We start from the raw sequence: 14,343 nt of genomic DNA, 5'->3' as shown, positions 1-14,343 counted from the left end.
GACCCACCAATAATGAAGAATATTATTTGAATTATAAAAATTCGAGACGACAAATCCGATTCGACTAAATAAGATGTTGCGTAAAACAAAATATAATGTTGCGTAAAAGTATTCTTCGTATCAAAATTCCCAACATGTAACACAACTCAAATTTGATAAATAAAAAAGACATTAAAAATAACTTATTTGATTTGTTTATCTTAAATTCATGTTATATGTGTATATTTTTTGTTTTTTTTCTAATTTGAAATGAAACAGAGAGAGCAGGGGAGAGACTGAGAGAGCCACCACACCCAGAACCCTCCGGTGGCCAATTTGCGCCCCGTCAGATATTGAAGTAGAGTCGCGATCGACCGCCTCGGGTAAGCCTCTCCTCCTTCTTCCTTTCCTTGACCCTTTTATCTTCCCCGACCGAATAGTTGGTTTTTGTAGGAACGATGGCATCCAAATTGCAGATTCAAGGGGATGAATCAGTTGTTTTACGAGTTACTCATTCTAACATGAAAAGCTTTTCAAGTGATGTCCGCTTCTCACTTTCGGTAATCAATGATGAATACTACGATGAACTTGATGATTTAGTGGAGTTCTTCCATACTTCAGATTCAAATAAGTTAATATGCAACCATTAGATTATTTTAATGTAATTGGTACCAATATTTTATGCTTCAACCTTCAGATGACATTAGAAGCTGTCAAGGATAAGCTGTGGAAGAAGTGTGGCACTTCTGTAGATTCAATGCGTCTTCAGCTATATGATGATGGGCGTTCAAAACTCTGTGATTTGAGTGATAACATGAAACCTCTCGGTTTTTATCACCCACAAGATGGGTCAGTCAAAATCATTGTTTCTGATACTTAATACATTTTATTTTATGTCTCCTTGCTATTGAAAAATGGCACAAAAAGATTGTGTTCTATGGGGTCTGGTTTGATGTCCAAATAACTCATTATCTAATCAACAATCTACTCATCAATCACGTCATTCAAATCATCAACCAAAATATCCTTCTTTAAAATATTATTCAATGTATATTATACCCCTAATGCCTTTTTATCCAAAGAACCTGATTTTTTATAACCTACATCAAGCAAAGTTATTTGGAAATATCCACATGGTTATTCAAATAACCCCAGATCAAACAAGGCCTTGGTGTTTCATTAAGGTCATCTATTGTTGATTTGCATGTTACATCTTTTTCATTATTGTGTTGTCCTAACAAGGCATTATAGCTTTCTACTTCAATAGGTTCATACTGCATGTTATAGATCTTGATCCATCCTCAGTAACCTCTGGAGGCTGGTTAGAAGACACGTCATTGGTTGAGAAGTACACAATCTCTGACGAAGCATTTGACAAACTTGATGGTAAATCTTTAAAAGACAACTTCTCTTAGTTGATATAGTTATGAAATTTCATCTTTTCGAACTAGTCCAGTTTTCTATTTTTGATGGGATTCCTGCAGGTCTGTTGGTTAGCACAAACTTTTAAACATTGGGATCTGCATCACTGCACAACTTTTATGTTGATTGATAAGCCTTAATGTTTCAGGTACTTTCAGAAAGTTCAAGGACAAGATTGCCCATCAAAATCCGTCTGCTCATGAAAAGAAAGTAAGCTGCTACTTTCGTGGTTTTCAGATTACTGAAAACCATATTAGAATAATTCTCCACCAGATTTCCCTGGGTGGTATTACTGTTAATTAATACCCATAAACTCCATTTTGGATGAATTTCCTTCTCTTTTACACATACATTCACATGCTGGCTTAGTTTCATCACTGTTTCTTAACCGTTAAAGTTATCTTTGTCATTGTATACTTGTGTATTTTTTACATAAAGAGAGGTATCTCTAACTTTGATTTGTTAAATTCAAACAGATATCAGATGATTACATGGAAGACTTTTGTGCAAATATCAAGGTTGGTTATAATCTCGATAATTTTTTACCAAAATATTAGTTTTCTTGGCACCTTTGTGTTGTCCAGGTAGCTGCTGTGATGTGGGATTTGTAACATACTTCTTTAATGTGATAGGAAAACGTTGATTACCTTAGAGTTTCTTATTATGGCAGAAATTATCAATGACTATAAATTTAATTGAAGCTCAAATTCCTTCCATATGATTCAAAACATATATATAACACTACATGAATAAAAAAGGAAGAATATACAATCCTGAATTTATTCTATATCCCTAATTTTGGTATATAAATATATATATAGTTTTCATCTAATACTCATTGTCATCATATGGCCCCATTTGAAAACACTTGGATACAAAAATATGGATTGAAAAACTATCTGGATTCCAGATTATGTTTGAAAACCAAACTTAGTTAGACACAAAGTCAGAAATTTATATTTGATTCTCATCTGGATCCGGTCTATAGGTTCACTTGTATGGATGTTCAAATTATTTAGTTAATTTTGTAATCCTGTTGTATGTCATGCTACATGTGCTTTGCATTCATGAAAACAATATAGATTCTTTTCAAATTGTTTTTTATTTTTTTATATCCTACTTGATTATATGTAAATTCATTTTTGCAACTTCTATTAGGATCACTCTTTTTTCCCTATACTTATATTACCACATCCTTTTGTTGCTGATTAAGATAGGGGACAGATGTAAGGTTGAACCAGGAGAAAAAAGAGGGGTCGTCAAATATGTGGGGCGGGCAGAAAATCTTCCACATGGTTTCTGGGTTGGAGTTCAATATGACGAGCCTCTTGGGAAAAATGATGGCATGTATGTTTTATCCTTTTCTGGAAACTTTTCAATGTTTATTAGGATGCCCACTCTGCAATAGACCAATATTTTGGTCAGTGATTTTGGCACGATGTAGGTTCCTGCTTCCATTATAACTGTGAATGTAGGTATTCATATTTGTATAGCAAAACAATACTTATAATCTGAAGTTATTAACTGGTCTAATTGTGCAATAAGTTCATAGCAAGTATGGCTATATAGTAGAATTTGAATCATCTTTAATCATATCGAAAGCACTAGAAGAATTTATTTGAACTCACAAATGATTGAACCGAATAGCTTTTACCATCTTTTGGCACCTTTTGTCTGGCCTTTATGTTTGGTGCACTTTTATGCTTTTGAGTAGTGAAGTGTATATCTTGGGTGTTTTTTCTTGTTTTTTAGATGCACCTATTTTGATGTAGTGTGCCTTGCTTTTGTAATTGTCAATGGGCTTATCTATCTATCTATCTTTTTATGTATATCCTTACCCATTATTGATATTGAGATATTGAAAACGATTATCCAATTTTTTTTTAGATCATTGTGAGTTTTGGCAACATAACAAACGCAGAAAGGCATACGTAAAACAGCCCAATATTTAACAATCCTTTGGCTAGTTTGTGCTATTAATATCTAAGGTGGGAAATGTTTTGATGTCAAATGCAGGGTGAAAGGTATAAGATATTTTGATTGCCCTCCCCTCCATGGAGCAATGGTGAGGCCAGACAAAGTGGAGGTATATATATGCATACAACTACTATTTTCAAATCTTATTGTGCATAACCTCTTTCAAACCGTTTGTGTATCATGAACTTATTTACGCCTAATTTGAAATAATGTTCGATCGAGCTGCCTCTGTTCAGCTTCTTTATGTGCATTAGCCTATGAAGAGGCAAAGTAATATTGTGTTAATGGTATATACTTCAATTTGAGTTTAGCTCTCAATATTGTAGTAGAGTGTAAATATACACATTTTCTTTAGGCTAGACCAAGTTCTTTATCAGAATTATAATTGACATTGGAATAAGTGTTGTCCAAGATCATTTTTCTTTAGAATTCTATATTTATATATCCATGGAAGTTTTTTTGAATTTTGTGTTTTTATCTATCAAATGGGTTTCATTATTTCTTAGGTTGGAGACTTTCCAGAGGCAGATCCATTCGAGGAAGATGAAATATGAAAAAGTAATTGGTAAAGGAAATTTGGGAGCTTCTTGCTTACCATAGAAGTGTTATTCTTCCCTAATCAATTTATTACTGAAGTTAGAGATTGATGCGTTTATTTTATTATCAAACACAAGCTTTGTATGGTTTTGAATGATAAGAGTTCTATAGTTTAAATTGTCTAAGAGTGAACTCACAAAAAAAGTCTTCATTTGAATTTGATCATTCAGTTTTGAAGCTTGAGCTCTAATTCCATTTGATTGTGTTAATGTTTCTTATCTAACCAATTTTAATGTATGTGGGTGTCTTGTATTAGAACTATCTATAAAAGGGAAAGAATTAAGCACATTTTTAAGAGATCCCAAATCTTATTTGATGTTCTTTAGTACATCCAAACCAATAAGATCCTAATTCTTATTCTCTGACAAGTTTAGAAGAAAGGGATTTTCACTTTTTAACAGATAAATTTTCACTTGCTAACTGATAATTCTTACTCTTTGACATTTTCTTAATAAAAATAAAATTAAGATCCCAGTTCTTCTAAGAGAAAAGAAGCATTAATGTCCCATCTTTGGTCAATTCTTTACTTCACAATAATTCCAATCTCATCACATGAAACATTCATTCACTTATCATTAAGAAAAAAACATTAAAATAACTATATTGTTTCTCAATCAACTGTCTATCACTCAATCTGCCTTCAATTTTCTCCCCATTTAGAAAGATTTATTTTTGTCATATATATATTTGGATCTGATCTCAAATAACAATAAATGCATGTTCATAATAAATTAAAACAAAAAGTGCTTTAAATTGGGCAATTTTTTTTGAATGATATCAGTAGAAGTCCTAACCCAGACAACCTTATCATTAAGAAAAAAACATGAAAAGGAAAAAATATCAAGTTATTGATAAAGAGAATATTATTTTCTTTTTGAAAAAGAAAATAGTTACTACAGTTGAAGAATATGTAGTAACCAAACTTAGAACTAACAGTCATCTTTTATCTACTGAAGTCTTACAATAGAACCAAATTTAATGTGTACAACATGGAAAAAAATAAAGAATGGTATAGACCACCTGAAAGAATTCCTTGTTTAAAAAAACAAGCGGTGATTCTGGTAACCGCGATGGGCCGAAAGAAAGAAAAAATTTGCAATAGTTAGCTACATCTACAAGGCTAGGAAAATATATTGATTATACGCACATCATTATCATCTCAGGCGCCCTTTAATTTCTTCTCGAACAAGTTCGGTCAGAAGTTGTCGATTGATGGAGGGCCTAGAACCAGTCACGACATCTTTTAACATGTGCAGTTCTTTGAGATCCGCTTTCTTCAGTAGGCCATCCAGTACTGTATCAACAGCTCCTGCAATTGAGAAATTACAATTGGACCCATCATTCTGACCGATTGTTATCTCAGAGCTTGAAATGTGTTTCCCATCACTATCATTCTCTGGTTGTTCAATATGTTGTGGGATTTGAAGAAGTGGACGCGATCTCCAATATGCAATGGAAATGCGATTTTTATCCCTTGCTTGAATAACCTAACAAGTGAACAAAATGATAACAGTGGTAAATGCGAGAGAAGATAAAGAAAAGGTTAAATAATCACATTTCCACATTCTAATCGACCAGCACTTCTTCAGTCACATCGTTCCAACCAAAATACATTTACTTTCCTTTTTATAACATTTTAAAATATTAAAAACTTGGGATTTTAATTAATCCACTTTTACATCAAATAGAACTCAAAGATTATTCAAATAATTGTAAAATGGGACATGTGTTAAACTTTCCTAATAATATCATGTGTATTGGGAAACCATAATTGAATTAGGAGCCATGGCTGTGGATTAAACTATCCTAGGAAATAAACTCTGTTATAAAAAAAAATCATGTATATAAAACTCGGATAATTTCAAAGTAAATACTACTAGAGATTCATGACCTAAAAAGAATGATCGAAACAGAGAAACAAGCCAAAACAAAATTCGTTCTATATGCTTTTCTCCATATTGTTCCGGCCACAAAGATCCTTTATTTCTTTCAAACCAATTGTTCCATTCTTTTTTCATTTTTAATAAAATGCAGAATCTTCAAACCACAAAAATCAAACCCTTCAATGGTGTTTTTTCCACTAGTTACCAAACCTTTTCAAACAGTTTATCTCATACTCAACCATCATTTTTCATTTTGCCCAGCAAGCCTCTATAGACTGTAACTTTGCAATGGACAATGCCAATACTCTGATGAAATAAAATGTAACTTTTGTAGAATTTTATTTTTTTCTTTTGAAGATTCATTGAACAATCAATGTAAGAACAATGTGAGGACTGCACTAAAGATGATGGAAAAAGATACAAAAAAGCTTGTTAAGAACCATAAGCACGTACCTGCACGATTGCTGGGGATGAAAAACCAAACATTTCAAACCCATCAAGACTCCCAGGTGGCTGTAATGGAGGAAGATTAATTGTTCCCAGCTTATGTTGTCTTGTAATCTCTTGATTCACTTTCTCTCTTACCATATCCCAGCATTTAGCAACAGAAACATGAACAAATACATCGCTCGGGCTCTCCTCTAAAGAAACCTAAAAATTATAATTATAAAGTTCAATAAGAGTGAAAAAAGGTAGTTCTAGACAAAGCACACAATAAGATAAAATAAACGTCTCATAAAAAAACCTTTTATTTCACACTTATTTGTTCCATATTTAGAGTACTTAACTTTAATCTATAATGTAATTTCAGATGAAAAATAAAAAATAGAACAAGAAACTCTAAATGTCTAATAAAATAAGATAAAAACAGGGTGTAATTCAGAATAGGAATCTATAAGTTCACTGTACCATAAAAAGCGGTGACCCGCGTCCACTGTCCAGGATTTCTGAAACATAGTAGCACTTATTTGTCGGGTCTAAAGCACTTATATACATTACTCGACTCCTAAATCCTGTCACAAAAATCAAAATAAATAAATGCAACACATCCCTTAACTTTTGGATAAGATGATTAAAGAAGAAATTTATGAATCCAAATACCCTTTGGAAAGATAGCCCTACTGTCACACCATAGCTTCCCGTTTTGCACAACGCCGTATTCCAGAATTTCAACATTGCAGTTGATTCTACGGATGACCTTGGCAATTCGTGGACCCTTCTGTCGAAAATATCTGTCAATATTATTTTTATTATTTTGCTGGTTTACATTTGTGTCTGGCATGGTGCATGTCATCCTAGAGTTGGAATTTGATCCCATTACACTACTGCTACTGTCTTCATTTTTCAATAGTTCATTACCAAATGGATGTGCTTGTGGAGAACAACTGACCCCATTTGTCGTTTCACAAATCTCAGACTCACATTTCACTAATAACCGGTCAGAGTTAGTTACGCTGGAAGAAGCTTCAGCAAAAGAAGGATCTGGTAATTGACTCTGAGACTGACTGACTGCGGAATTACAAGAAGAAATATTGCCATCCTCGTGAGGTTCTAAGTCCATATCTTGTTCAACCTTTACTGCACAACTAGCCGAAGGATCTTTAATACAATTACTTGGAGTTCCCAACACTGCAATAGATTTCTCTTTTGCTCCCTTTGGAAGTGGCCCATTTGACTCATCATCATCACTAAGGAGTATAACATCACCAATTTCTGAAAACAACGGTTTATGCAATTCGGTGGTCTTAACTAAGTCATTGCTATTCGAGACTTCTCCCTGTAAGGGCTGAGAAACTAGATTAGTTGAATGGGATATTTCCTCTTTCTTGATATTCAAGCTCATATTTTCCACCTTGATTTTGTAGATTAGAGATGATGATCCACCTTTCTGTAATAAGCATAAACCACCTGTGTTTTTATCTTGATTAAGAGTTTCCCCAGCCTTTTCTTTACTTTCTGTGTTGGATTGTGAATCTCCTTTCGAGACATGGGAACTCAGGGCGAATCCAAAATCTAGCCTTGCCCATCTGTAAATAGCACTTAGTTTTCCTTCCAATGCTTCCACCAAAATGTTGAGTTCATTGATGTCATAACGGATCAGGAAAGTTTTTATATCTCGTGAACATGAACATAACTGGTGTGCATGGTTAAGGCATGCGTACTTATCGGGTGAACAGGGACAGCTTGCAGCGGAAAGATGCAAGTCAAACAGGCAAATGGAACATTCTCTCTCAGTGGTGGAATCAAAATCACTCTCCATCTTCATTATGTGAGGAGAACTGAAGAGAAATCCCCTCCTAACCTGCTCCTTCTCAACGCGATCCTATACAAAATAACAATAATGTAGAATAATAAATAATCTGCTCAACTATGACCACCAATTGCAAAAGAGGAAAAAATAATTTCATCATTAGTTTTTTTTTTGAAAAAGTTGTCAAGAACGCTCGGACCCACGACTTTGAGGACATGAGCCTTGTCCTCTACCATCCTTTATTAGTATAGACTGCCCCACATCTCTGCAACGGCACTCATAGTTATCTACTAAAATGTTTCCGTGCATTATGTCCCCATCTGGAAACACTTGATACAAAAATTCAAGATCCCAAATCGTATCTAGGATTAGATTATGTTTGGACACTAACCATTGATTAAAAAATGTATTGGTGGTTTCTCATTTGGATCCGGATTAGGATACAAAAACAATATGGCTTCATTTAGAAACACGCATCTTGGTAAGTGTTTCCAGATGGGGTTATATGTACGGATTAGGTTAGGACTTATGGCATAAAACTAAATAAGACCCTGAAGTTTATTACATATCCACTTTTGCCCCGGAAGCTTATTACATATCTGCTTTGCCCTCAAGTTGTTAGGTAGTTATATGAGGTATCTTATATACATAATAGTAGAAGCTAGCTGAAAGATATGAAATATCAATGAATATATGAATGAAGTTCAGTCTCTTCTCAGCTATAGAATTTCTTCATGGTTTTCTCATTTAAGGGTTTAGGCCATTCTATTTTCTCGCCTCAATCTGTCTATAAACACTTCAAATTAGAAAGAGTGCAATGCTCATGGCTACAAGGTCGTGTTGGAGTCTTCATGACCATTTAAAAAAAAAGATAAACCCTTAAAATCGTTCCATTATACTTCCACAAAATGGTTCAGCATTCTAATAATTTTATAGAATAAGGGTAACATCAACAGCACATGGTTCCCACAAGAAACAGGGTTTGGGAAAGATCTTGATGTATTACATCTTACCATATATTGTTTTCACTGACCCATATGTAGACAGCAAAAACTTGATTGTTACACAAGTTTATGGTTAACGAATCAGATAGAAAAATTATTTTTTTGCGAAAAATCAGATAGGAAATTTGAGCAGCTGAGATGAATTAAATGTAAAACAGACCTTGAATGCGTTTGTGAGGATCCCATTCTTCCCACAAACACTCTTCCATCTTAAATTATCTGAAGTATTCTTCCTTAGTAAATTGAGTTCCCACTGTGCTTTGACAGCTTCCCTTGCGGCACCAAGCAACAATTTATCATGGGAAACTGAAGTTTTTCGGCATTGACCCCGGTAGAGCTCAACTGCATTTTGCCCATGTGGTAACCAATCAACAGGAGCAACATTTACAGCTTCTGCACAATTAAATCCACAGTTGAATCCAGAATGATATGCTCTTGGGAACGTCAGAACAAATTCCCCTTCATTTTGGACACATCTATAGACCGACACTCCCTCGGATCTTAGTATTGCTGGTGAAAGTTGTGTGACCTGCAAAAAGAACAAATTTTAATTTCCTTCTTAATGCTCTAAATGAGAGTGTAAGAAAACATCATTTCTTCTAACCAGCTTATGAAGCAAGTCAGGCTGTTCTTGAAAAAGTTGAGGAAGATGCTTTTTCATAGCTGCCTCCAACTTAATAGCATCTTGTCCCGGGACACCATACCACAATTTTGAAGCGCCCCAATGCATGTAATTCAGTGAATATAAGTGGTGATCTTCAACATGCTGTTCCAATAGATAGAGAATGACCCAAATCAGGAGAAAACAAGGGAAAGAACATAAACACTACTAATCTGAGCAAGAGCCTATTTGGAAACATATATTTTGTCACAATCTCTTGAACAATCACGATCTCATTGGAAAAAAGCAGAAATTAAAACTGAAATTGATCTTTTTATTGTTTGGTATAATATTTGGATTATGATCAAGATTCTTAGTAATATTTGTTTCAATTGGTATAAAAGTCAATATCCAAATTTTTTTAAATCATTGTGAATTTGGTAAACATAACAAATGTAGATTTTTCAGGATCATATTCAATATAAAAAGTGATAACAAATAGCTCAATCTATCTTTACATGATGTAATGTTATGCCATCGATTTAAGCCTGTCTTATACAACATCTTCTTTCTTTAAATGTCCAACATCAATCACAGGGAATAGTAAAGCTTCCTAGGGACATTTTTGTCCAGGTGCAGTAGAAAAAATCAGGCAATTTATCCACCATTTGAGGATGCAGGAATATAAATGATTAAATGCTTTATTTGAATTAAGTTCATTTGATAATTGTTACTTAAAATCACTTAACTATTTGGATTCAACACAAATTAAGCTTTAAATGTAGCTTAATTCGGTAAAATATGAGGACTTAACTTGGTGATTTAGTAAGAGCTTCCAAAATATTTTTTTTAAGGATGTAACAATATTATTCCACATGTAAAGGTTGCATATCTGTGATAAAAGCAACCCAACAAAAGCAAATACAAATACAATACAAGTCATGACACGGGTTGTCATAAATTAAATCAAAATCAATTTCATCAAAGCTTCAAAAAGACAACTTTAACACTAAAATTTAGTCAAGATAAAATAGTCTTTAAGTACTTTCCCTATATTAGTTGCATATTTTATCAAATCAACCTACATATCAATTACTTAAAATTTAGATATTTATATTTAGTTTATTTAGCATTTATACCTAACACGTTCAACACTTAATAATTCAGTATTCAACACTTAATTTTAAGTTTCATCAAATGCACCCTAAAGTGGATTCAACAAGTAATTCAATAATATATTGCCAATTATCTGTTAGACTTTTTCACTGAATTATTTCTAAGCTTGAAAACTCTAGAATGACATGCTAATGTAGTAAAAAATATAGGTCTATCAACACTTCCCACCATTAAAATAAGAAACACTACTGCTCAAAAATTAAAAGTAATTATCAAATAAATTGGTCATACCCAACAAAAGGACGAGAAACACATTCCTATGTACAGCCAAGGCACCAGAACACCTGATATATCACTGCTTTCATACGTGAGAACAGAACCTGGAAGCCTAGGAAAATTATTTAGATTCCATCCTGATTTCACATATTTCACATCTGAGTTAGAACCTTCTCCCCTATCAGATAAGTTTGGGAATCCACTTCCAAAAACCCCTGTGTCTAAATCAGCCCCATAGAACACCTATAAATAATCAAGAAAACTTCTATGTAAGAGAGGAAGAAAGCAAATAAAAAATATTGTCTGCATAAGATAAACTATTTTTAAAGATAACGGTCATTTTGCTTTCTAACTTGTATCAGAATTTTGCTTACTGGACTTTTGAAATGGCTCAAATTACTCCCCACCATCAATATTTTTAACTCTTTTAAGTTCTTAAATCAAATATACACATTAAGAAAAATCTGGTATAAAGACTAGAATTCATAACCTTGCGAACATTCTTATGTTCTACCTCTAAGTTAAATGGGTCTTCAAATATACACAATTTTCGCAAACGTTTAATCTCAATTCATGGCTGAAATATTATTTTCTTTATAAATATATCAAAACATTAACGGAATAATTTGAGTAAATTTTAAAAGTTCAGAAAGCACAATGAGCCTACCGCATGTTAAGAAAGTAAAACGAGCTTTTGATGCAACTTGAAAAAGCAAAATGACTTATTTCCTATTTTTAAGTAAATAAGAGATCAAGACCTTAATTTCTTCTGTAGGTTTCTCCACAATTCGCCAATACTCACCCTCAATATCACCCACTGAAGGTTCATACTGCTCTTGGACCTTGGCTATATCACCAACTTGAACAGCATTGCTGTCGGTTAGCCTAAAGTATTGAGCTTTAAAATCATCTGCATATTTCTGAAATGTATCTAAGGTGAACTCTGGGCCCGGTTCAAATCCGAATATTGGTTCCTCATATATTCCAGCTTCACAAGAACCAAGTACATCATCAGCACTTGAACCGCACTCTACCCCCATTTTCATACATCTTCTTTTCTTCCTCCTCTTATTGGTGGTACTAACCTTTAGAGTCCTTTTCAATGAGTCCCGGTTTTGAAGTTTGTCTACTCTCTGTATACGTGTATGAAATTTAGATCCCTCCCATATATTTTTCTCCTTAAGAGGACAAGGAGGCTTCCATGAAGGGGGAGGAACAATACGACAAATCCCATATTTTTCTGCTCTAAGGCGTATGCTTTCTATATAGTTTAGAGTATCTTGAAACTCCTGTACAACATTTATGCATTTTAACCTAGTTACATCAGTTTCATGGATAGAGAAAGGTTGCAACTCAAAATAGTTCAAAAGAAAGCTCAAACCTCTTCACTGGGGTAAAATACAGGAACCTCTTCAAGATCCGGCCTCCAACCCTCATTTGGATGCCATTGTGCAGCAACCTGCTTCATGTATAAATTTTTAATAAAAGATAGTTTGATTAAACACTATAAGAATCACACATTCTGAGTAAAATGAAAACCAATTATTTTAAGTTAATCAACCACCTTAGAATCAGCTACATCTTCAACATAGCCATCAATTTTACTGTAGTCTACAGAAGGTCTATCCCTAACAGGCCTTGAAAGATTTGCATTATTGCCCAAGTCAAGTTTGGTGGTACTTTGAACAGATTGAGCTTCAGAAACTGGAGAAGCTGTTGTTTGTTCTTTTCCTTCCAACGAATTTGGTTTCACAACAGTACATAACTCAAAACCTGGTGGGGTTGATGGAATATCCATGTTCTCTTCTTGGACACATGGCCTAAAAATCTCCGTCACCATTCTCACTGTGACAAAATGAGAAAATTATTTTAAGAAGTGACTATTGGATAATATCTCCAACCTAAATCTCAAAAACCAGACTTCAAAAATTCCCACACAAGATGTTTTTGGTTTTGTTTTGAGACCAGGGTTTTTTTCTAGAGGAGGTGGTAGCACAACATTCTACCGCCACCCGCCATTTCAATCAAGATACTTTCAATGGGAATTGAACTTGAGACCTAACCTCTTAAGTTCAAGTTCAGACTCTTACCACTTGAGTTATTACCCTGGGTGGGTACCCAAGAAAATTTCCCCTCCAAAAGGACCTCCTTATTGCTAACCAAATATTTAACTGTTATGACTACTAACAAAATAAAGAAAGGAAAGGTGAAATGCATACATAAAAAGATGAAATCAAATCATGCTCCAGCAAAGAATATAATTATTTAATGCATTAAGTGATCAAAAAATCATTTTGGTCATTTTATCAAAATAACTCAATTCTTACACTAAACAAGGTTATTTGAAAATAATCACTTAATTATTCATATAACCCCAAATCAAACAAGGCCCTAATACTTTTAGACCTTCCCATTCACAAAATAGACCCAACCGATCTCTTAGTACCCAGAAAAAAAAATGAATGACCAAACAAACACAATGTGGACTTACTTTTGATAAAGATATAGGGTTTCTTATATTAGAGTATAGACGACATGGGCTAATTCAATAATCTAATCAATGTGTTATTCCAAATTCCAACCAATATATAACTTACAGAAAAATGATAACCAGTCTTCTTAATTACAGGTTCAAATTAACAAAATTTCATCCAGATCATTATCTAGATATGAAATGATCAGCACATTCCAGTCAATCTGATAATCAAGCAAAGCAGTTCCCAATAAATGCACAGAAGATGTATATACATAGAGAATCAAGGAGAAGATGAGTAAATGATTTCTTGAAAAGAATACAGAAAAATCAACAAACTTATATAATCTTCATCCAGAAAATCTAGTTGCTAAAGTAGAAAATGGTCAATTTTAATCCTAATTTGCTAGACAAACAAACAGACATTTTAGCACACATTTAAAATGATTCTGAAACTCCACCAGAATCCCAAAAAAATACAGATCTTCCAGATCTAAGCCTAACATAGAATTATCAGACTGGCTTGAACAGATCAAACTAATTCACCTATCCTTAAATATCATCAAAGCAAGGTCACCTTTCTGCAGTCTTTAGATAATACCCAAAATCAGCAACATGCAAGGAAAAATAACCACAATTTATCACAAAATTGAGGTTAACTGACGAGCCAAAACCCTAATTCAGATGAATAAGAGACAATCTGTCTTATAGAAGAACAAGTTTTCAAATCGAAGTTTAACCCAATAGAAAACCCTAATTTCTAC

General features: G+C 33.6%; 2 protein-coding genes across 3 annotated transcripts; one reads left to right on the top strand and one right to left on the bottom strand.

Annotated features, from left to right (window-relative positions):
- The first annotated feature begins 224 nt into the window (after positions 1–224).
- On the top strand, positions 225–4,152 carry LOC124932520 (tubulin-folding cofactor B). The gene is made up of 9 exons (XM_047473171.1): positions 225–362; positions 433–539; positions 677–828; positions 1,247–1,365; positions 1,550–1,611; positions 1,878–1,919; positions 2,615–2,748; positions 3,418–3,487; positions 3,885–4,152. Exons 2-9 carry the CDS (start codon positions 438–440, stop codon positions 3,930–3,932), a joined length of 729 nt encoding a protein of 242 aa, XP_047329127.1. The 5' UTR covers positions 225–362; positions 433–437; the 3' UTR covers positions 3,933–4,152.
- A 664-nt stretch (positions 4,153–4,816) lies between these two features.
- On the bottom strand, positions 4,817–13,233 carry LOC124919791 (putative lysine-specific demethylase JMJ16). Of its 2 annotated transcripts, none has more exons than XM_047460126.1 (11): positions 13,197–13,233; positions 12,671–12,951; positions 12,488–12,568; positions 11,865–12,395; positions 11,122–11,349; positions 9,718–9,879; positions 9,274–9,642; positions 6,960–8,181; positions 6,768–6,871; positions 6,312–6,509; positions 4,817–5,462 (listed from the first exon to the last, which is right to left on the bottom strand). In XM_047460126.1, the coding sequence occupies exons 2-11, from the start codon at positions 12,944–12,946 to the stop codon at positions 5,130–5,132; spliced, it is 3,504 nt and encodes a 1,167-aa protein (XP_047316082.1). In that variant the 5' UTR covers positions 12,947–12,951; positions 13,197–13,233; the 3' UTR covers positions 4,817–5,129. The 2 variants fall into 2 exon arrangements, with proteins under 2 accessions (XP_047316082.1, XP_047316083.1); XM_047460127.1 differs by having other exon boundaries at positions 12,488–12,565.
- Between the last annotated feature and the right edge of the window lie 1,110 nt (positions 13,234–14,343).

The sequence above is a fragment of the Impatiens glandulifera genome, chromosome 1 (assembly GCF_907164915.1).
Source record: "Impatiens glandulifera chromosome 1, dImpGla2.1, whole genome shotgun sequence".
NCBI lineage: Eukaryota > Viridiplantae > Streptophyta > Magnoliopsida > Ericales > Balsaminaceae > Impatiens > Impatiens glandulifera.
Note: the sequence above shows the minus strand (reverse complement) of the source record. Positions and strands in the feature narration are given on the sequence as shown.

Bases quoted from the DNA above. Each gene is read 5' to 3' on its own strand.
- LOC124919791 (XM_047460126.1), bottom strand. From the start codon at position 12,946: ATGGTGACGGAGATTTTTAGGCCATGTGTCCAAGAAGAGAACATGGAT. The intron at 9,880-11,121 runs GTATGACCAATT...CTATTGGAACAG, and splicing joins GTTTCTCGTCCTTTTGTTGG to CATGTTGAAGATCACCACTT. The intron at 6,510-6,767 runs GTACAGTGAACT...TATAATTTTTAG, and splicing joins GCGGGTCACCGCTTTTTATG to GTTTCTTTAGAGGAGAGCCC.
- LOC124932520 (XM_047473171.1), top strand. From the start codon at position 438: ATGGCATCCAAATTGCAGATTCAAGGGGATGAATCAGTTGTTTTACGA. The intron at 829-1,246 runs GTCAGTCAAAAT...CTACTTCAATAG, and splicing joins TTTTATCACCCACAAGATGG to GTTCATACTGCATGTTATAG. The intron at 1,366-1,549 runs GTAAATCTTTAA...TTAATGTTTCAG, and splicing joins AGCATTTGACAAACTTGATG to GTACTTTCAGAAAGTTCAAG.